Source organism: Megascapheus bottae, chromosome 24, assembly GCF_031878675.1.
Source record: "Megascapheus bottae isolate mThoBot1 chromosome 24, mThoBot2.hap1, whole genome shotgun sequence".
Lineage (NCBI taxonomy): Eukaryota > Metazoa > Chordata > Mammalia > Rodentia > Geomyidae > Megascapheus > Megascapheus bottae.
In genome coordinates this window covers 4,501,101-4,523,859 of record NC_143532.1, presented here as the reverse complement: position 1 = coordinate 4,523,859, position 22,759 = coordinate 4,501,101, and the positions used below count along the sequence as shown (strand labels likewise).

General features: G+C 45.5%; 1 protein-coding gene across 3 annotated transcripts in view; it reads right to left on the bottom strand.

The window, feature by feature from the left end:
* Positions 1-12,803: 12,803 nt before the first annotated feature.
* Cdyl2 (chromodomain Y like 2) overlaps positions 12,804-22,759 on the bottom strand; it is a 93,810-nt gene continuing 83,854 nt past the window's right edge. For all 3 annotated transcript variants that reach the window (XM_090357242.1, XM_090357244.1, XM_090357243.1), the window contains exons 6-7: positions 21,076-21,219; positions 12,804-19,535 (exon numbers count right to left, since the gene is read on the bottom strand). In XM_090357242.1, the coding sequence (XP_090213368.1) occupies positions 19,377-19,535; positions 21,076-21,219 (303 nt within the window). In that variant the 3' untranslated portion in view covers positions 12,804-19,376. The remainder of the gene's footprint in view (positions 19,536-21,075; positions 21,220-22,759) is intronic.

Here is a 22,759-nt window from a genome sequence, read left to right as displayed (position 1 = left end):
CAAGAACCAGGACTCAACATGCAGCCTACAACCTGAGCTTTCACCCCAAGCTGGACTGTCACCTACAGTTATAAAGTCAATATTTCATCACCAGAGCAAAAGGAAGTGTGAAATTTAAAGCAAACACAGCCTTTGGCTTCCTATGCATCCGGATTCCATTTTTTTTAAATCTCTGTCATTTTACCTGCCACAAAACCTTGGGCATGTGGGTGAAATTCTAAGGACCCCAGTTTCCTCATATGTCTGTTGGGTCAATAAAGTGACCTGCTAGAAGTCTAATATTTAAACAGATTTAAACTAGCTCCTAGCCCCTGGCATCCCTCAAAAAGCAATAACTGTGGTTGTCACCACCACTCCTAAGTGGAATTCAGGGAAGTGGGGGCCTGTAGGACCAGAAGGAGAGCTGGGGCTGAAGGATGAGAAGGGGATGGGGAGAAGAAGACGAAGACACAGCTCATCTCTGAATCTGCCAGAACCCCTGAGTCCCAATGTCCTTTCACCCTCCCCAATTTCAGGAAGTATTTTGTTTATAGTGAAGACCCACCATTCTGACTTGAAGGAAGGAAGGAAGGAAGGAAGGAAGGAAGGAAGGAAGGAAGGAAAAGAAAGAAAGAAAGAAAGAAAGAAAGAAAAAGAAAGAAAGAAAGAAAGAAAAGAAGAAAGAAAAGAAGAAAGAAAGAAAGAAGAAATTTGTATTAAAAATCACAAAACAACAAAATCTGAAGAAAAATTAGGCAGGCTAAGATGGTTCTACAGGTCTGGGTTGGTATGGGGAAAAAGAAGGGAACTGTTAGAAGTTGCAGTAGAGGCTGGCATACAATGCAGACATGTGCACGCAGACACAGGCACACCCATCAGTCGGGGAGGAGAATTAACACAGCCTTCTCATCTGCTCCATTCAGGTACTTGTGATACAGCTCTTCCAGTTCTTCAGCAAACCACTGGAAAGTCATAGCACACCTCTCACAACTGAAGCCTAGGGAGGCATTCCCCATTTCACATCTGGTGGTGATGGTGACAGTGCTGCTGGTAATGAGAATGGTGCGATGAGGAAGAGGAGGGTGGTGATGATGAAGATGATGATGGCGGCAGTGGTGACGCTGATAACGATTATGGTGGTGAAGACAGTATAGTGGTGGTACCGGATGAGGGTGGTGGTGGTGACAGTGGTGATAATGATGGTTATAGGGATGATAACAGTAATCATGGTGGTGGTGGTGATGATGGTGATGGAGGTGGTGATTGTTAGAATGATGGTGGTGATGGTTGTGCTTACAGTGATGATGGTGGTGGTGGTGGTGATGGAGGTAGGGGTGTTGGTGGTGGTAGTGATGATGATGATGATGGTGGTGGGGATGGTGATGATTGTGGCAGTGGTGAAGGTGGTGATTATTATAATGATGGTGGTGATGGTTGTGCTTACAGTGATGATGGTGGTGGTGGTGATGGAGGTAGGGGTGTTGGTGGTGTAGTGATGATGATGATGGTGGTGGTGATGGTAATGATTTTGGTAGTGGTGGAGGTGGTGATTGTTAGAATGATGGTATAGGTTGGTGGTGATGGCTGAAGTATTGATAATGGTGGTGGTGGTGATGATGACGTGATGGTGGTAATATGAAAATACGTTATTTGTGGTGGTCATGATTGCAAAGACAGCATAAGTGAGACAAGAACGTAAAGTTTGGACTCACTATCTCTGGGCTCAAATTCACCTCTCACTACTTACTGTGAAACTAAACAATTTCTTAGCCTCTTTGGATATAAGACTTTTCTCTTAGAAGCTAAAACTAATAAAAAGCAATCTCCTAAGGTGGATTAAAATATTCAAAATATTCAATGGAATGCACAATGAGCATAACACAAATGCTAATCTGTTACTGCTATTCAGCCAGGGCCTACTAGTTCCCGAATTAAAGATTTGTGCAATCTATATCAGTCTTTCCACTGACTTTGCTCTCATTCTTATTGAACAAACAAGGAAACTGAGGTTTGACTCCATTTAGACACTAGAATGATATTCTCAGAGCCAGGAGAGAGCTGGGACTTGAACCCCAGTCACCATGCTAGTTGCAGGTTGCTTCTTAATTGCCACTGTGCAGTTAAGAGTCAGGGATAAGCACTCCAAGCTACAGCCTGGAGGAAAGATGGAACACGTTGGTGCCTACTGCACAACTTGGATGTCACCTCGCTTTTTGGAGCCTTGGATATCTCTCCAGAAACCATCACTTCAGTCTCTGGAATCGACAGAGTCACCAGAATCAGCAGAGTACCTGGAAAATTGCCCAGAGTGCTGGCCTGGGGCAAATGCTCACGCCCACCCACATTATATGCTAACATCGATCACGTGGCACAGGCCTGGCAAACAGTCAGTACTCAACTGCCTTCCCATCCCCGCCCAAGAGTTTTCCTCTTCAATGATTGACGTGCAGTGCTAACCTCTGACTCCTTTACCCGGGTGAGTGTGAGAAGCATGGCATCGCCCATGGGGCACCCGAATGTCCCTCAAGGCCCTCTATGTGAACAGAAGTAGCTCCTGGCCACAGTGCTCCTTGGAGGGTGGTGCCATACTTGTGCTGTAGAGCCACCCCAGGTCGAGGGGACATGCCAGCCTCGATTACCACCCCGGCGAGTCTGAGTGCAGATGCTCTCTACAAGAAATCTGAAGTTCCTGGTGCTCAGCTGGCCTGGGAGCTGCCAAGCGCAGGAGAAGGTATTTATAAACTTGGCGCCAGTGCCGGAACCCTCAGAACCCGAGAGGGCAGCAGCTTTCCTGCCCTGCAGGGAGACCAAGAGAAAAGACCAATGTGCTCAGCTTTGGACTTCAGTCAAAAGCCAGGGAGGGCGAGTCCAATGCCCTTCTAAATTTAGAACATTCAGCCAAAACAGTTCTCCAGCTCACTGGGCAGGCGTTTCCCCTGGGCTGGACCAGGACGCTCTCCTAGAACCAGGGACACGCAAGGAGCCCAGATCCAAACGCACTTTGTCTCCCTCTTGGTTCTCCTCACATCCAAAGGGGCCTTTCTCACATCTGAGACAGTACTGTGATGACAGAGAGGTCTGAAGTTCGGGTGTTGCTGACAGCGGCTGGCTCTCATTACTCTAGATTGCAGTGTCCGCAGTTCCCTTCCTCTGGTTTCCTTCACCTGTCAGGTGAGCAGAACCATGGGCAAGGAGCTCTACCTGAAGACTTTATTCTACCAACTCCTAAAAGAAAAGAACAAGACTTCTCAGGGAGCTTCTTGTCCCCGAGCCTCAGTTTCCCTGTCTTTCCTGAGGAGAAATTGCACATAAGAAAAATGGCCCTGAGATGGAGCACACTGATTAAGAAGGCCAAACCAAAGACCTGGAACAGGCACTCAATCTCCACGGGCCGAACTGAGATGGGACCTGGAATGTGACAGTCCCTATTCTGTACCTTTCTCTTTCCCTGAGTTAGGCACATTTATTTCAATATTACCCTGGTGTCCCCAGGCCCTTCAATTATTATTAACCCAAGGATAAGAACCAGGGCCATAGTAATTATGACCAACTCTACCTCTTATTGGATTGCTATGGTCTGGATGCTTATGCTCCTTTAAAATCCATGTCCACAAACCTAAACCCAAGGGGGGGCTTTGGGGAGATTATGAAGGCAGAGTCCTCATCAATGAGATCAGTGACCTCAAAAAAAGAGATCCAGAGAGCTCCCTTGTGAACACACCAAAAGAAGGTGCCATCTGTCTAACAGAAGACGGCGCCTCATCCTAGACTGAACCTATCTTCCATGACTTTGAACTTCTTAAATTCAGAACTATTAAAACAAACTCCAGCTGTTGGTTATGAAGTTGATAGTGTTTTGTCATAGCAGCTAGAACTGGCTAATACACCTGTCGTGGGCAGGGAATCATCAAATCCATGAACTTTCTGTTTTGAAACTCCTAGTCTGGTTTTAAAACTCTTTCCTCCATTGATAGTACCACTGCCTTTGTTAATAATTATAAAAATAGTATTATTAGCTAAGAACTGTTGAGCACTGTGTAGAGACACTGAGTTAAGAACTTTACATGCATTATCATATAATTCCATTCAATTATCAATAGTTATATCTCTCAGGACTAGAGTTTACTTGATCTAGCTGATATGAGTTAGAAAAGCAGCCAATTAGGGAATTGTGGCCTTTAGAACTTGCAGACGGCAAGATAACCTGAACAATCAAAACCTGCCTGACAAGGAAATGGGTTCAGGGGCTACAGAAGAATGAGGAAGTATTGATATGATATCCACATTCCTTTACCATAACAACTTTGCAGAAGAACAGAAAATAGACCCATCAATCAGAAAGCCATCCAGTTCTTACTAGTCAACCTAGTGCGAAAGTTGGCTAAAGATGGTGACCAGCTGAAATGCTGTCTTTACAGGGCCTATCTATGCCATGTGCTCTCTTTCTCTGGTATATTTCTCTTCTAGTAAACTTTTCTATCGTTATTACTTACGTTCAGGTCTGAAGTTTTCTCTTGCCAGATACAAGGACTAGCATGGTTTAGCTGGCCTAAACATTCTGGAAATGGATGTGGTGCCTCGGCCCAGATGTTAGCTATGAACGATGCCTCTTTCTGACTTGCAGTCATTGAACACAATAGAAAGTTTACAGTAGTAATGCCAGTTCCAACACTTCTATGTTCTTACATGCTTCACATCAGCCCTGACTGCTCTCATCTCTAGTTGATTTCCCAGGAGCCTCGAGACTTCTCTTGGGTGCTCCATGGAGCCATGAGGGAGGCACCAACAGCCCCAGCTGGAGAAGTACCACTCCTCACTCCTGACCGTTTCCCCAATTACAAACCAGCACAGCCTTGTTCTCTCAGTGCTTCACCGGGTTTTCATGTGAAGCTGCTCTCTGAGTGTTGTTGTCTGTTGTTGTTCAGGCCTGTTTGTAGCTGCTTTGCCATGGGGGATGTCAGTGGATACTTGCATCCCAATCAGACACTGAGACTGAACTTCTTCCCTCTGAATGCTCATTTTCAAGAAGATTCTAGCAAGGAACCTTCATGCTGTCACCCACTGTCCTCTAGACTTACCCCAAATGTCCAACTCCAAGCAAACTCAACAAATTTTTCCATTCAGAAAAAACAAAAACTGTTAGCCAGCTAAGTGGAGGCTTCAAATGCCCAGCTGCCTTCCTGAATTAGTTTTGTAAGGAGGGCTCCTGGATAACCTCTTTGCTTTTTGTCATGGTACACTGTGAATCTTATGAGCATCTTCATGTTTGCTACGATTGTTCAATAAATGCTTGATGATTTGGGTAGTCAATCATGTAAACACACATTTATAAAATACCTAAAATACCATGCATCTTCCCCCACACTGCCAGGAACGACCCTGCGATGGCTACAAGGGACAATATGAAGAGTGAGACAAAGCCCTAAGTATATATCTACAGAGATTTATGTTACATGACATGAAAATTCATATGATGGAGCTGTCATACACAAACATATCTACCAGCATTGAATAGTGTACATGGGGAAAATATGGTTCTCAATCCAAAGGTGGAAAGGGAGAAATGCTAGTAGGATCCAGAGAGTGGAGGATGGAAAAAGATATCACAGATGAAACAAGAGGTGGGGATAAATGAGAACAATGGAAAAGATATGGTGACTGGCTGGATGAGGAACTTCAAGTGGAAGATTGAAAATCAAGCAACAAGAAGGCAACTCCATGACTTCAGCTCTTCAATCCCATGGTCCATCTTCACGGGTGCATGGAACAGACGATGAGGCTCTGAACTTAAATCAGTAGCTTCAAAGCCAAGTATGCTTGGGCTCTGCTGGTGTTTACGTAGCATCTGTCCCTCGCTGAGGATCAGCCTTGCACACAGGGAGAACAGGCTGGCTTGGAGAAGGGCAGCCCAGAATTGCCAAGGTGGCATTGGGCAGGTGAAATGAGTTCATGGGCAACAGGCCAGGCTGCTGGGCTGAGATGAGTCAACTTCCAGAGCCACCGCCTACTACCCACCTGCAATGTGCACGTGCTTGGAAAGTTGGAAACATTGGTAGTTTCGGTCTTAATCAGACTTGTTTCGGGCATTCCTTTTCCTGGTAGGGAGCTGACATTGGGTATTTTTTCAAAATCATCTATAAGGAATACCACAGAAAAGTCCCTAAGTTAGATCTTGCTAAAACCACAGCTTGAAATCTTACGACTTGCACATTTATCTTGTGGTTAGAGTATCCACCCCAAGAAAGACTAGACCAAGTAAAAACTAAAGCTAAAAATAACGAAAGAAAGCAAAGAAACAAACAACAAAAGACTACACCAGAGGCCGTGAGGGCAGGAAGCCAAGCTATACTTAGGTAAAAATAAAATAAAAACATAAAAAGTTTCCCTCATCTCCTAGCTTTCATGCCTAGCTCTTCCATCTGCCAGGTGTGAAGGGGCAAGTTATTGCTCTAGTTATTTCTCATATTAAACATGGGGCAAATCTGTTTAGTAAAGCATTTAGCAATTACTCAATATGTGTTAGTTGTGATCATCATTTTTTCTTGTTTTATTCAAGTTTTATTGTAAAGGTGCCATAGAGAGGAGTTACAGTTACAGAAGTCAGGTAATGAGAACATTTCTTTTTGAACAGTTTCACCCCTCCCTCGTTTTCTCCCAGTGCTGCCCCTCTCAACTCCCCCCCCACCAAATTGTAGAGTTCATTACCAACCTTGTATCAAGTATCACTGTTGAATTCTTTCACCTTTAGTCCCACCATTTCTGTCTTTCCCTTTCCCCTCTTAAATAAACTTACAAGACAAAGGGTACAGAAATCAAAAGCAGTGACAAAGGGGAATAAACCAAAGGGAAAAAATAACCACAAAGAGTACCAAAAAATCCCTTTGTTTCCATTTCTTGGAGCTCATTTTGCTAAGCATCATTGTATATGATCGTATGTCCATAGCTATCGAGCTCTTGAGATTATCTCCTAAGAGATGTCAATGTTTAGAGTACTGCTTAATGAATCCTGTCCAAGGGTATTAATTTGTCCTTTACTATCTGTTGGATTTACTTGTAGATTTACTGGCACATTCTAATGATGATCATCATTTTGAGATATACTTTGAGTCTCATCATTGGCATTCCTTCAGTTATCACATTGGCTTTCGTGTTCTGAATCCTTCTTGAATCTAGAACAGCCAGATGGATGAACTGCTTTCCTTTGAGTCAAAGTTCCAGACCCCTTGTAAGTGCTACCAATCAAGAGCTGAGAAACTAACTAATACAACCCCCAAAGAGGTGTGTTCAAATTTATCCTCTTTTTTTCTTTCATGGCCTGTGGTGTAGAACTGCAGCTCTCAAATTGTGGTCCAGGTACTCTGTGGTGGCTGTAGGATGTTATCCTCAAGACTCCTCCTGGGAACCTATATCATGGAGTTATTGTCATATTAATAACAATAGCTATTTGCTTTGTAAATTGTCATCTTCTCATGTGTCTGATGGTCTATTCCAGATATTACATGACCTAAGATACTCTAGAAACTACAGAGATTCGAAAAATTACAAAATAATGCCACTCACCTCACTATTTTCTTATCTTAGACAATACAGTTATTTTACATGATTTTTATAGGTAGGTGCTGTGCTTATACCTGTAATGCCAGCTGCTCAGGAAGCAAGAATTTGGAAGGCTTGCAGTTTGAGGCCAGGTGGGACAAAACATTAGCAAGACCCCATCAGCATCGATGGGCCAGGTGTGGTGATGTGCACCCAGGATCCCAGCCCTGTGAGGACCACAGTGACGAGGATGGCAGTCTGGGTGTGGCCCCAGACAGAGGGCAAGACTCTACTCTGAAAAACAAATAAGAGCAAAAAAAATGGCTGAGATGTGGTTCTTAGTCTGATAATCGTATGATGAAGCACACAAGAGTGTGGGGGGAAGAAGGGAAGAGAAAGGCTTCATAATCCAACAAGCAGTGTAGTCAAAGATAGATTCTACCTTGAAGACATGACCATGAGATGAAAGAAAGAGAGGGGGGAGGCAGGGACAAAGTGAGGGAGGGAGGGGGAAGGCAGGAAGGGAAGAAGAAAGGAACTGTCAATCAGGCATTAGCCTACAACATCTGAGTTTTCCCCTTCATCATCACCCAAATGCCAGCATCTCGTGTGTCTCTTTGTTAGGGAGAGTGTTAATAAGCGTGTCTATTGTAGGTGGCACCCTGGGACACCATGCATGCCATGAAGACAGAACCCACCAGGTCCCCCATCACCTGGGCACAGTACACTTGCTGAGACAAGGGCTCTGTATTCTCAGTGGCCAGGACCAGTCCTCGCTAAGCTTTCCCAGGGGAACATCTCTGAGTGCCACAAGGATGCTGGCCCAGGAGAGTTTCTCTGTACACTATGGCCAAACCTACAGACTTAAACCATTCTACAGCCACAATTCATTTTTTTTCTTTCTTTTTTTATTGTAATTAGTAAAAGGGTTACATGATATTTGCCAGATAGAAGGTGCATTAATTCACATACATTGATACCCTTTCACATGTCTTGGTACCCATTACCCCACAATTCATTTTTAAGGCTCGTAATCCAGGGTGTTATTAAGTTACATCCCACAAGTCACCACCTGGCAGAGGGCTTCCCCCATGGGCGGTGTCTCCTGACACCCTTCAATTACTTCAGCTTGGGTATCAGTCCCTGGTGGCACTGTTGCGGAGGCGCTGTCTCCTAGTTTGCTCCCTGCACTCTTTTCCCCAACCTCCAGACAGGTTTCTGTCACTTTTTTGGTAAAGAGCAGGAGGGATATGTCACGGAAGTGATGCTCAGAGGATACTTGCTGCGAGGCAATTCTTCTGGGTGTCTTCTGGTAAGCTTGAATGAGCTTCGTAATAACCTCTGGTGGGCATTACTGCCCACTGTCCAAATGAGGGATGTTAGCAGCATAATCAAGAAGAAGACTAATAGGAAAGCTTAAATACAAACTATGCCCTTGCTCTTTCACTGCTTGACTGAGTCAAGTCCCTGCACACACAGTTGTTCAGACCAATAACTGGCAGAAGGAGTTAGCCTAGATTCACAAGCACAGTGGCACTTCTTGTCCATGTGGTCCCCTGGAACTGGCTCCTCATCCTCGGGCATGATTGCTTTTTAGTGGCTCTGGTCCTTCTGCCACTCTAATCCTGACGTTGACTTTAGACCAGTTTAGGAATCATCTTGGCTCAGCATCACTGCCTCCGAGTCTCCAGGGAAGAGTGTAGATGATAGAGAAATGACAAACTTCCCTAGAAACGTAAGCATTCAGCAGCTGCCAGAGCACCTCTCCGGAACCTCAGGGACACACACACACACACACACACACACACACACACACACACACGTACACACACTGGATCCTCAAGGAGCACGGCAAGGCCTAAGTGCAGAAGAAACAAGGGACAGACAGCCCCAGCTGCACAACCAAGGAGCTTGTCCAGGGCATGGTGTTGCACTGGCACTAGCAGACTCCTTGGCAGGCCCTTCTCTGGAGTTCATAGGAGTGTTCCCTACACTGACTTTCTCCTGGGTCCCTGAGCTGGGGCTGGACCTGCAGACCTGCACGTGTTTCATCAAAGCTCTGTGCTGGGCTCAACATAGCAGCCCTAGCTCTGCCCAAGGCACCCTGCAACACAAGTCCTCGGATGGCTTTACACAGTGTCATTACACTGTGCCACCAAGTGTATTAAGGCTGGGGCCATGTCTATGTATGTATCTGGCTACTAATTTGATATGTTAAGTAAATCTAATACACAATTGCATGCATATATGAAAACCTCATTTAATTTCTGATCAGTGATCATTTGCCAACAAGTTCTAAATGTTATTATATAGAGACAAATCACAAGTATATATATATATATATATATACAGTCTCGCTTAAATATATCTTAGATGTTTGCATAAATCTCATATACATAGAAGCTCACATATATGCACACAGTATATCCTATTAAGTGTGCTAATAACATAAAAATTATACATGATAACAACATAATGTAGCTTGTGTGAATCCTATATTCATTAAAAATGGCTCCCTGCTCACAAAAGGTTTATATATACAATGTTATGCATAGACTTCAATAAATCTCAAATATATAAAATTCCACACGGGCACAGACACATCTATACGTCTGTAAACTTCCTTTAATTATACAAAACACCTCCAGAGAGGCCACAGGCCACCATCCTCAGGCTGAGCAAGGCCTCGTGCCAGCTGCCTTGATGCCAGGTCTCGGCTGAGCTGCTGGCAGTCTCACGCACAGCTACTTTCTAAAGTCCCAGCACCATCCCTGCCTCAGGGAGGGATTCCAGCTTCCAGTCACTTGGGCTCACACTTTGACCCACCTGAGTCCCCAGCTCTCCCATGAACCCACTGTAAGTCTTGGCTGCCTGATCACGGTAGACTAGGGACTTCACGCTTTACCATCACCTACCTGCCTCATCCCTGGTTCAAGCCTCAGTCAAGGTGCAGAGGTTCAATCCCATCTCCTACTGGTGATCTTGCTTCTGCCCTCCCAGGTTTCCTCTGCTGTCGTGGAACAAATCTGTGAAAGCAAAAGTCAGCCGCTCCTCCCCGCACCCTCCAGGGGCTCTTGACTCCTGCTCTCCTTACAACCCCCAAAGACCTTCAGCCTGCCTCTCACAGGAGACTTGCCCGCACATTGACATCACCACTAGACCTGACTGATGTCTACACATTATCTGTGCAGCTAGCATAGATGCAGGGCGTGTGAGGAAGATTCTTCCCAGAGAACTATGATACCTAACATGTCATATACTCATCAAGGAGTGTTCACAAGGTCTTACAGAAAACTTAGGGGACAGGCTAGTGTGTCAAGTCAAGCCCGAAAATGGACAAAACTTAGAGGAGGACAAACTCTTCCTAATGAGTAGGTCATAGGATGTATTTCTCAGGACCCACATGTGGTCCAGGCTGGCTTGGGGGTTGTGTGGTCTAAATGGGCCAACAGACCCCAACTGGGAAAAAAAAACTGACTAACAGACTCCTTGGGGCTGTTGAGGTGAGAGGGGACTACTCTATAGAATTAGTCTATTCAGAAACAAGGGACTGTCCACTGATGACTTAGGGAGTTGCCAAGAAACCCATGAAATTCTGAGTCAGGAATGAACACAGTAAAAAAAAACCCCATCTGACATCCCCATCTATGCAACATCTTTCCTGCTATCTGCAACCAACTAGTAAAGGCAAGGTATGTCAGCAAAGCTGTACTCTTGACTATGGCTGAAAAGACTGATAATTGTTGATGAGTTGAATCTCTTTGTGACCACTAGAAACTATGAGACAGAAAGCTCTTCAAGTATATCAGGCTTCATCCTCATTTAAGAAGTCTACCCTGTCCTTTTACCCTAAATTAAAGCCGACCTAAAGGGACCTTGAGAGGTAACAGAACGTGGCATTTGTGCTTTTACTCCATTACTGCTTCTTCAATGTACTAGATATCATTTAATTGTTGGAATTTCTGGCTGAGCAGGGAGTTTCAGTTCCATCACTCGTTTTCCTCTCCCGTATTGAGGAAGGGACTCATTGAGCAAAATATCACATCCACGAGGCCTTTCAGAGACAGTCTCAGTAGCCAGGGATCGTGTCTACAGATGTTACACCTCACATTTTAAAGGACACCTCCAATCTTCAGGAAGGACCATGAAACACTGGAGACAAGGGACTTCCAGGCTTGACTTTACCTACCTACCTAGGATGGAGTCAGAAAGCTGAGGATGACAAGGAAGGATGGCATCAGGGGAAAAAGAGCAGAAATGCAGCTGAAAAACACAGGGACAGTCCACACAAACTAAGTGACACCAGAGAATATAGGCCATGAGTGGCACACCATCTTCTTGACTCTAAAGGCAATGATGATTCTGAGAACACGTCCCCAGCAGTCCTGGGAGGAGGACATGTTGAGAATCAGTGCAGTTCTCGCCACTCACACACGATGGAACCTAAGCTCATTTATAAAGAGCTAGATGAGGAATCTTTGAATCCCAGCACCTGAACGGCCTGATTCAATGGTTGCTGACAAACAGAAAATTGGATGGATAGACAGGTGAACAGAAAGATGGCCAGGTAAGCGGGGCATGGTGGCTCATGCCTATAATCCTAGCTATTCAGGAGGCTGAGGTCAGAGGATCACAGTTCAAGGCCAGCTGGACCACTAAAGATTGTGAGACGCTTATCTCTAACCACTAGAAAATGGGAAGTGGAGCTGTGGCTCAAGGGTAGGGCAACTGCCTAGAGCTGAAGAGCTCAGGAACAATGGCTGGGCCCAGGGTTAGGGCGGTAGGTAGCCTTGAGCTGAGGAGCTTAGGGACAGCACCCAGGTTGATTCCAAGTCCCATAACTGACCAAAAAAATAAAAAAGAAAGGAAGAAGAGGGCCAGGTGAGTGGGTGGAGCTCCACACATGGATTACGGATGGTCTAATGTAGCATCTCGGATTGGATAAAATCAAGCTCTAGAAAGCTGTCCATACTGAAGGGGAGGACCCTGTGTAAGACGTACTCTGAGTAGGTTAGGGAACAGATGAACGTGTGAGCCTCTTGGACAGTCAGGATGTGCTCTCCATTTCTAGGGTCCTCTGACATCAAGCTGTCAGTCCCTTCACTTCCCCTAGAACAGTCTCCCTAAAGACCTGAGGCTTCTGGTGAGACCTGGGCAGAGAGGCCAGGTATCTGGGTTCATGAGAATTCCAACGTAAATCTCAGGAGCCTCTGGAACGTCTATTCAGAAGCCACGCGGCCTTGTGTGTGAACATTCAGTGGGAACTACCATAGTGGGAACACAGCAAATGGAGGCGAAGTCTCAACCTTTTTATTCAAAGCAGCTTCTCACAATGTATAAATACTGCGTATTAGCACACATGAAAAATACAACTTCTAAGGCACCCAGAAATGTGTTCACGTTACAGGACCATTCACAAAGAGAGTGTACAATTTGCTCTAGACAGTCAGCATCTGATAAATCCAATTATTATCTTTAGTACTGCACCCAGTTTGGGGAAGTATTTACAACGTGGTGAGAATGAGCCAGCTGTACCTGCTTTGTAACTCTATGAAGTACTCAGACAAGTATTCAGAACTAGTTCAAGACTTTCTCATGATAATCTGGCAAAAGAAAAACAAGTAGCCTAATTTGCAAAGGTCTCCGTGGATTTGGGTGTGTGTGCTACATCCATGATCAAACCCAAACACTCTAAGAATGGGCTGGATTACGTTTTTTGGTAGCCTGCTTCATTATCAGAAGTTTGGTAATAAGCCTTACCAATAGAATAGCACTTCATCAGCATCCTTCATTTCTCAATTGGTTAATGGATCAATGAGTTCATCATGAATGAGAATGGAGTATCACCTGGTGTGAGAACTGTGCAGGGGGGGAAACCTCTCCTCTGCCAAACAGGAATTGGAATGGGTCCATGTGGAACAAAAGAGGTGGACGTCTGGCAGTTACGGACCCCACTGCTCAGGGAGACACATCTGCAGCACTCCTGCTGGAGGCTCAGGTGCAAATGGAAGAGTCTACACTGGCCAGATAACCTGGAGAAATGCCAGACCTCCACTGTGTGTGATATGAATAAAGACGTAGGACTACACAGCAGAAAACATCCACCTGAGATACTGAGTTCCAATCTTAGAAACTCCTCTTCCAGAGTCTTCTCAATGTGACAACAATCCTCTCAGTATGGCCATCCAGGGGGAAGCAGGAGGTTGGGGGAACTGAGCAGTTTCTCAGTGCCATCAAGGTCACACATCTGTCCAGATGTGCCTACAATCTATGAAACTTAAGTTTTGTTGGAATAATGGAATTCTTTGGTCCTTGGTTTCATGAAAGGCAATTAGTTTCACAATCCTGTCAACATAGACACTGGCAAATGACTTCAAGCTGGGACTAATGGCACAGGGACAAATGAAATACTTCTAAACTATCCAAAGTCAACTTAATGAGCTCCACATCGAGCCAGATATTGGACCACCAACTTGAGGTCAAACCAGAGAGACATCAGAGTCAAAGTTTAACACCAGACTTCAGTGGTTTCCTTCCCCTGCCTCTCTCTCTCTTGCACACACATGCACATGTGTACACACATATACATATGCTGCAGAAATGGGAAGCAAATCAGCAAACCTTCATCTGAATGGGTGATAAAGTGACGATGAAAACTGGCTAGAGATGGACCATATGGCTTCAGCTACACTACAGCCCTGGACTACAGGGCCAACTTAAAGTGTTGATGAGGGTATTCAATGGGTGAGTACAGGAATATGGCGACCAAAGGGAATCATAATTCAAAAGACATAAATGTGAATCTTAGTTGGTTTTATGAGGTCCCAGACACAGAGAACCCATTGCTGATAAGCTTCATGTCTTCACTGACTTGGCCTGAAAAGTCTGACACAGCTGGTATACCTATTCTGCACTTAGGCTGCCTTCATCCTGCTCCATGCCACCTTTGTATGGCCTGACACACAGAGACGCTGAGGACACATGGAATGCTGATTGTGGAACGAAAACCGACTTCAGATTGTCTACACAGTAAGACTCATATGTAAACTTTGTTCACCTCTCTCAAGGAGTGCTGACCTCAGCCAGAATGGACATTTCCAGGTCATCCACAAGGAACCTGCGGTCCACCACCCGGGTCAGGAACAGGAAGTACCATTTGTTCAGAACAAAGGATGAACCAGCATTCCTCCCCATGACCCATGACCGTGCCTGAACATGTGAACAGTACGGAAGTGGCTCGAGAAACCCTGTCCTTGGTCCAATCGGAGGGCCAAAGACCATCACTAAGGAATCTACCTGGTCCCTGCCACCACCAATTAAACCACTCTTCAGATCAGCCAAGAATTACAGACTGCACTGACCGAGCCCCTCAACATGGTTACATAGAGGAAACAACCCGTATTACCCTACTTTATATATATATATATATGTATATATTTTGCAACACGCTTAAGGCTTTGTTCCCAAACTCCTTCATTGGCCACACAGTGAGAACTTATGGGGCAACCTTAAACTATATATGTAGTTGCAAAAGTTGGAAAGTTTAACTGATCCTAATGGTAAGGCTTATTCAAAATTCAGTACATTTTCAAATGATACTTCAAACCCAATAATTTCTAGAAAGAAAATTAACCTCTGCTCTCTAAAAATATAAGAGCCTTCTGCTAAAAGAAAACACATTGGCACCAAACCAGTATGCTGTTTGTTTTTTTTTTAAAAGAACAAATGATACTAAGGGAAAAGATTGCCTAAAACGCATATCCTAACTTACCACGGAAATATAAAAGTTTATATTCTGAAAATATATACTGTATTAAAGTCTGTAAGCATTTTAACCCAGATTTGCAGAAAGAACTAAACAACACTTATCTACAACAAAAATAGACATGCAAGACAAACCCCAAAGATGTATCTACAAAGGCAAAGTGTAGATTTTTTTAAAGATTTTTACAAAAACCATTTACAGAGAATAAAATAAAATACTTAAGAAATCTCATTTTGAGTCTTAAATACTGTGTATATTAGCGAGAGTATCTTGACTAATATATACAACAGATCTAAATATCTAAATACAGAAACACATTAGAGACGCAATTGTGCATCCTAACTATTTACTTAGGAAGATCTGCAGATGTTTCTATTTGTTTCTTTGTTAAAAAAAATTTCTACAGAAACTAGATTGAAAAACTGCATGAGTATGACTAAATTCCAAATTAAAAAAAGGTTATAAACTTTTAAAAAGTGTTTTTTTAAATTTTAAAACCAACAGTTAATAATGGGAAATGCAATTCAGCAGTTGGTCAAAGCTATTTTTAAATGTGGCTATTCAGAGATAGGGTTGCATTGTTCAAAGTCTATTGTGATTACTACTTTCCCATCTTCATACTACACTTCACATGGGGAAAATGTATTTTCATGCTTTGGAGAGAACATTTCCTAGTTTAATCTACACCAAACAACAAGACAAATTAATTCTCCACTTCCTTCATACAGTTACCCAATTTCATTCTTAGCAAATAAATTTTTTTTTATTTTTTTATGCGCAAACATTTCTAAGCAGGAAGGGACACGTGAATGTGGTCTCTACATTAGGCTCTGGCTTCTAAATGATGAGGATGTCTGAGCATCTCAACAAAAATTATGCAAAAAAAAAAAACCCAAACCCTCTGGGAGCAGCATTATTCACTCCAATGGCTCCATGACAAGATGATGAGAAAAACAGCGAGGGCTGAAGACAGCAGGGAGGGAAGTTCTAAGGGTGGTAAAGAAATGAAGATGATGGTTTGTTAAGGTCCTTGGCTAAACACAGGTACTTTCAACTTCCCCTCTAAGCTGTTTACTTAGGAATTCCAAAAGGAATTCTGGAGTGAGATTGCTAAATCCAACCACAATTCCTCAAAGACCTTCCTGAGCCCTAGGAAGGGGTAGGAGGAACAGAGGAGAGGAAAGGAAGAAAGCACCCCATGGGTGGAGAAAACACACAGGAGTATAAGATTAAAAACAAGTCTAAGGGGGAGGGAGTGTGGCTTAGTGGTAGAGTGCTTGCCTAGCATGCTCAAAGCCCTAGGTTTGATTCCTTGGTACCCCACACACAGAGAAAAAGCCAGAAGTGGTGCTGTGGCTCAAGGGGTAGTAGAGAGCTAGCCTTGAGGAAACCCCAAAGACAGTACTTAGGATGTGAGTTCAAGCCCTAGGACTGGCAAAAAAAAAGTCTGAGTCTTATTTTGAAAAAGCTGTAAGGATAATCCTTTGACATAACCATAGATTATATATATATATATATTTATCCCACAGCAATTTGCTGTTCTTTACCTGCATTTCACCTATATGTTGCCCAGTCAACTATTTGAAAAATAAAAACCATAAGGGTCTCATCTACCCTGGAGCAATCACATTTACTAACTTTTTCCCAGCTGGTAGAACTCTCTTACTAAACTGACTTTACACAAACAATCGAAATGAAGACTGTCCTCCAAAAATTCCAATTATACCCAGAACCTAAAATTTACCAGCATGAATTCTACCATAGAAAGGCGTTCACACGACTCCCTTAGTCATTAGAGATCCCTGGCATGTTCATGTCCTTGGAAATCGTGGTTTGTCCACAGTTTACACACATCAGCTTCATTCAGTAGGAAACAAAAATAGCCAGTGAAGAAAAAGAAAAATTTAAACATTCCCTTTCCATTTTGTGAAGATGCTCAACACAGCAACTCCCTCATCAGATGCTAAACAGGGAACCTTCCGCCACACATTCAAGAAGGAGGTTTTCCTAAAGGGCTTGGGGGACAGCAAACAGGAGACTCACTCCCTGGAGAAGAGACACAGGCATGGGGCAGAAGCAGGCGTTTCCCAGTGCCAATTCCCTACATTCCAGGCACACAGCTCCTATCGGACTCTACAAGGGATTAAGCAAGACTTCAATCCCAACTTCCTCTGGCTGAGCGTAGCTAAGATGGCTGGCTGTCTCCTTCTGGCTCTCCAGGTCCAAATTGGTGCAGGTTGGAGGAAAGTGGCAGAAAACTTCCTCTCCTCTGGACTCAAGAAAGAAAGGGCATCTTAAGAACCATGAGGCTCCATGCTTGTGAGAGACACTGCTGAAAGGGCCATATCTCTTGCTCTAGGGTAGACATGTAACTGTTCTTTGAACTCAAGGCTTGAGACAATGGAAACTTTCTATCTACATTCCCCAGAACTGCCAGCACCTGTAGGAAAAGAGACCAAAAGAGAAGGCTCACCCTGGCTCTTCCTCTGTGCAGCCACCTCCTGTCATCTCTGCCCAACTCTTTCTGCTGCACTCCAGGGCTTCTAAGAAGAACCAAGCAAAGACTGGCAATTCAGAGAAAAAGGAAGGGAGGAGAGCCAAGGAATGCTCGAGGCTGTGACTAAAATTATCGAAACAATCCCATCTCCCTAGGAATTTTCTATGGGTGCAGAGCTGGGCCCTTATTTCACTGCTCCAGCCGCAATGCTCACACCACTCCTTACCAACCCACACCACGAACCAAATCCAAACTCAAACCAAGTCTCTCCCTCTTGAAGCACCCCCAGGGACTCTAGGCAGATGGTCCAAATACAAGTGCTCAGGACCCCCATCTGCCCCGGGGCCCAGGGGCAAAGGTCCCTCCTCCTGGCTGCTGCTGCTCTTTCAAGCAAGCAACTGGCTAGAGATAAAGACCTATCCATCCTTTCACCACCTCCCTGGAAAGCAAAAACCAGAAGCCACTGGATCTCTGTAGCAGGGAGACAGCCTCTAAAATCCAAGTTCAGTCAGCAGCTCATCCCGGGCAATATGGCATCCACAGGCAGGGCCTGGTCTCCTTCTCCCAGTGGCCCACAGAGCATTCAGGCTGCAGAAACCTTTGCCTCCTTAAAGACAACAAATGAGAAGAAGACTCCACCACGACTTCTCCTAAGAACAAACTACAGAACTGGTATGACATTACAGCCACCCACAGAGGGCCCGAAGCACGTCTAACCCTTCCATCCTTACTAACTGCTCTTTTCTCATCTGTCTGAATTACCTGTCTAGGTGTTTCATTGCTGGAGTGCACCACATGGCATGAACTCTGAATGGTATTTGGTCCAGGGCAATATGAAAATAAGATCTGTGTGAACATCAGACATCATAATATATAAACAAAAATAAATAAATAAGCCCGAATAAAGAAAAAATTTCCTAGTAGTTCATATTTTTGCGAAACTAGCTTTACATATAATACACATAAATTATCAGAATTTCCACGTACATCGTTTTAAAAATATATATTTAACAAAACATTTCTAAATGTACAATATCTGGGTTTGTAAATCGCTCAGTTTGGTTTTAAGACCAGAGCCCTAATAGTCACACAGAATTGCATTAGGAGACGGAAGCCAGGTCTACACAGTGGCCTGCTCACTGGTCTGTGAATTCCCTAAGACAGTCGCCCCCTGGCCCCAGATCCGCACTGAACCCGAGAGCTATGGTGGCCTCTACAACAGAGGCACTGTGTAGACATGGCCTGAGCCCGAAGGGCATGGGAGAGTGCTCGTCCCCTCCTGGACCACAGCGGTGCATTCCGGCAAACAGGGAAAGGACAGCAGAACCTGACAGAGCTCGGGAAGATGTAGCCCTCAAGAGCTCTGTGGCAAGTTAGGGCGGGGTGTGGGAAGGTCAGGCGTGCTGCGATTCCCCCTTCTAAACAAAAGCAAACCAATGAAGAACAACCAAACACAGGAATGGACACAACCCTAGGTGTAAAGAGACACCCGGATGAGCTCTTGGCAGGGCCAGACCCTGGGCTCCAATGGCCAGAACAGTGGCCAAGCTGGAAGTCAGGTGCCCATGAATGAGCACAGGGCAGGTGAGCGAGGGCCTTTTAGACCTCGTAGATTTTGTCCTGCAGGTAGCTGAACAGGGAATCCAGGCCTTTAGAGGAGCTCCAGAGCTGCTTGAGCATGAGGCATTCCTTCTCATTCACATCTTCCAGAACTGACTTCAGGAAGCTCCGGACCAGGCATTTGGACTCCTCTAACACCTGGAAGGAAACGCAGAGGCTTGGTGAGCTGGCCTGGGAGACCGTGGTCTGCGATGGAGAGGGTTCTACCACTCTTGGCCTGGGTCAGCCAGTTCTGGGTCCCAGCACTGGTAGAGTGGCTTCCAGTGGCCAAGAGCGTGAGCCCTCAATCCTCAGGATGACTGAAGAGAAGGTGGGAGATGACGGTAGCCTAGGCCACAAGAGCCTTGCTTTTTACCCAACTGTGACATTACCTCAGAGCCATTGGCTGTGGGCCTTAGGAACGTTGGAGAAACGTCATTTCCACCATGTGTCACGAACAATGACACCTAACACAGGATCACTTGGAACACAGAGTGGGGTGGTGAAATGAACTAATGGTTGTCAAAGCATCCATACACCCCACCTTTACAGCAAGGCCCCTTTGAGTAGTAAGAGCGGTAACAGTGATGCAGTCATCATTGTACTAATGAGTGATAATAACGGTAGCAATTATCATCATCCTAATTGCCAGAAAACACAAAGGTTGCTTCTATCAGTAATACCCTTGGCAGCACAGCGCTAATCAAAGGAATGAGTAAGAGCACGGCCGTCACAGCAATGATCATAATACTGTAGTAATTGTAAGCAATGCATGGTAATAGTGGTACCGTCATCCCCTGCTAACTGTGATATAGTGATGTAGGGAGGGGCTACTATGCAACTCCGCCGCTTTGTGGATGTTCATATAGACGAGGGTCTCTGGAGTGTAACTCCCACAACAGTTGAGGGATCACTGTAGTACTCACCAAAGTACTAAGTATCGGTGAGAGAGTAATCATCATAGTAGTGAGTAATCCCAGGGCAGCACTGACACTAACTGTAACAATGCAGTAATCGTAGGAATGGTCACGGAGATGAGAAACACGCTCAGTAATGGCTGGCCACCAGTGGCTCCGCGCTGTAACCCTAGCTACTAGGGACACGGAGACTGGGAGGCAAGGTTCCAGGCCAGCTCAGGCAGAGGGGTTCTTGAAATCCCCTCCCTCAACAGGATGCCCATTCTCAGCTAAGCACAGTCCAGCGATAGCAGGACTAGCCCCTCCTGGGCTCAGTTACTGTCCTGAGACAAAACCAACACTGAATGAAAACCTGGCACCTCTGCAGAGGTGCTACTTCTCTGTTCTTCAAGGCATCTTCAGAGTCAAGCCGCGGGGTTCAGACACTAGGTGGACACAGCGATGAAAAGTGGGGACACTGTCCTGGCCTAGTCACATGAGCTGGTCCCACACCCTGCCCTGTACTTGCCTGGGTTCCTCTTCTCTTTGAAAGCTGTAGGTGCTGGGTGCTTGGGGTGTGTGCAGAGCACATGCTACCCCAGATTATGCCATCGCTTTGGTGGGGCTCTTTTTGTTCCAGCACAGAGAATCTGGAGCAAAGATGAGCAACATCTGCTGATCTAACCTGTTGCATCCTTCGTGCATGACCTCTGGAACATCACTTAGTCCCTCGGCACCTGCTAGCTTCATCTGTACAGTGAGTCTGTACAGTAGGAGCGGGCATGCAGGGGATGGGAACTCACCACAGCACTGCAAGATGCCATCTCCTTGACTCGCAGCATGACCTCCTGGCTGAAGGTGGTGGGCCAGAAAACCTGGGACACCAGGCCTCTGCTGCAGGCCTCCTGGGCAGTCAGCTTCCGCCCACAGAACAACATCTCGTTGGCCTAAAAGAGCAAAAGAGGCAGAGGAAAGCTGAACGCCTTAGGGAAAACTGGACTGGCTGTGCAGAGCTGTCTCTGCTGTCTGACTCAGGATTCACAACCTAGGGTTAGTATGCATGGTAAACTGCAAGTGGACACGAAGCCTGTGTTAAACTCCTCAAAGGAGCCCTGTATTTACTGAAGCCTTGTCTGCTCATGCTCAGTGCCTCTCCCACAGGTGGAGGCAGACTCCTGGGTGGGTCCACACCATGGTCTGGGCCCAGGGTATTGATGTGCTAAAGGAAGATGATTTGAATGGTGGATACAAATGTAAAAGGACAGAAGGAAGAGATCTGAAATATAAAGCCCTCTATGAGGATTTCAGAGCACCATGATGGACAGGAGTCATTACGGTTATGGAAGGGAATGGGGCTGTCTTCAGTCGATCAAGAGTAAGTCAGGGTGTGCCTTCAGCCAATCAGGAGTCGAGGAAGGCACCACCTCTAGCCAATCAGAAGTCAGGGTAGAGGCACTGTTTCCTTCCAGTAAGGTAGAAAGAATGGACAGAAACTCTGGAGTCTATTCCAAAAAAAAAAGAACAACTCACAACAGACACATGCCACAGTAGAAGGGAGAAAGTCATTCTCTGGTGCTATGGAGTCAGTACAGCCTTCAGGCCTGCCACCAGGGTGGTGCTGTGGCAGTTTTGGGGGTGTCTGATGACCTAGAGTGACTGCTGGAGAGTGGCACGTCAGTGCCCAGGCAGACTCATTTCTGGGACAGCCTGCCCACCTTTGTGCTTCATTTCTTCATCTCATTTTGTTCTAAGTCCTTCTACCTCTGTCCCATCTGCCTCATCTCCATGTCTGTCCAACTGTCCTCCGCACTGGCCATGTCCAGCCCTGGCACACAGCGAGCCCTTCCGTGCGCTGTCATCAGTGCCGCACACACCCTACCCAGCTTGCTGTGATTGCAGTTCCTGACCTCAGCCCTCAGTCAATGACCTGAACACCAGCTCTACTGACCACCCAGTGACGTGGCATGACGATTCTTAACTGAAGAATCTGCAACCTGGAGACTGCTTTGAGATCAGCTCAGTACTTTCCCTCCTCTGGCTGGGTGTGCAGCTAAACCATGCTTCCCATCTCCCCTACATACTGGAGCAGCCACACCATGGAAAAGACATGGCCCTTCTTCTGCAGGCCCAACTATGAAGACTCCTTGGCGATGCCCCAGGTCCATCTTCTACGTCTGCTGGATGGTCGTCCTTTCCTGTACTAGGGCGGGGAACTGAGTCAGCAGTCGTGTAGACACAGGACTGTGTCTTTGGGGTATCGTACACATTACTGAGTTACTGTGAGGAACAAGAGAACACGTGTGCAGCAGGTAGCACAGCGTAGGTGTGCAGTGAGTGGACCTAGCCATTGTCCTCCCTGTTCTGCTGCTGTTCCAATAGGCACACACTCTGAGGGCCTCAGACTACCCTGATCTCAGCTCCTGCTCTCCTGGAGCAGCAGAGGAAGCCAAAGGTCCTGCGGGCTGACGGGAACCAGTGTTTCATCAA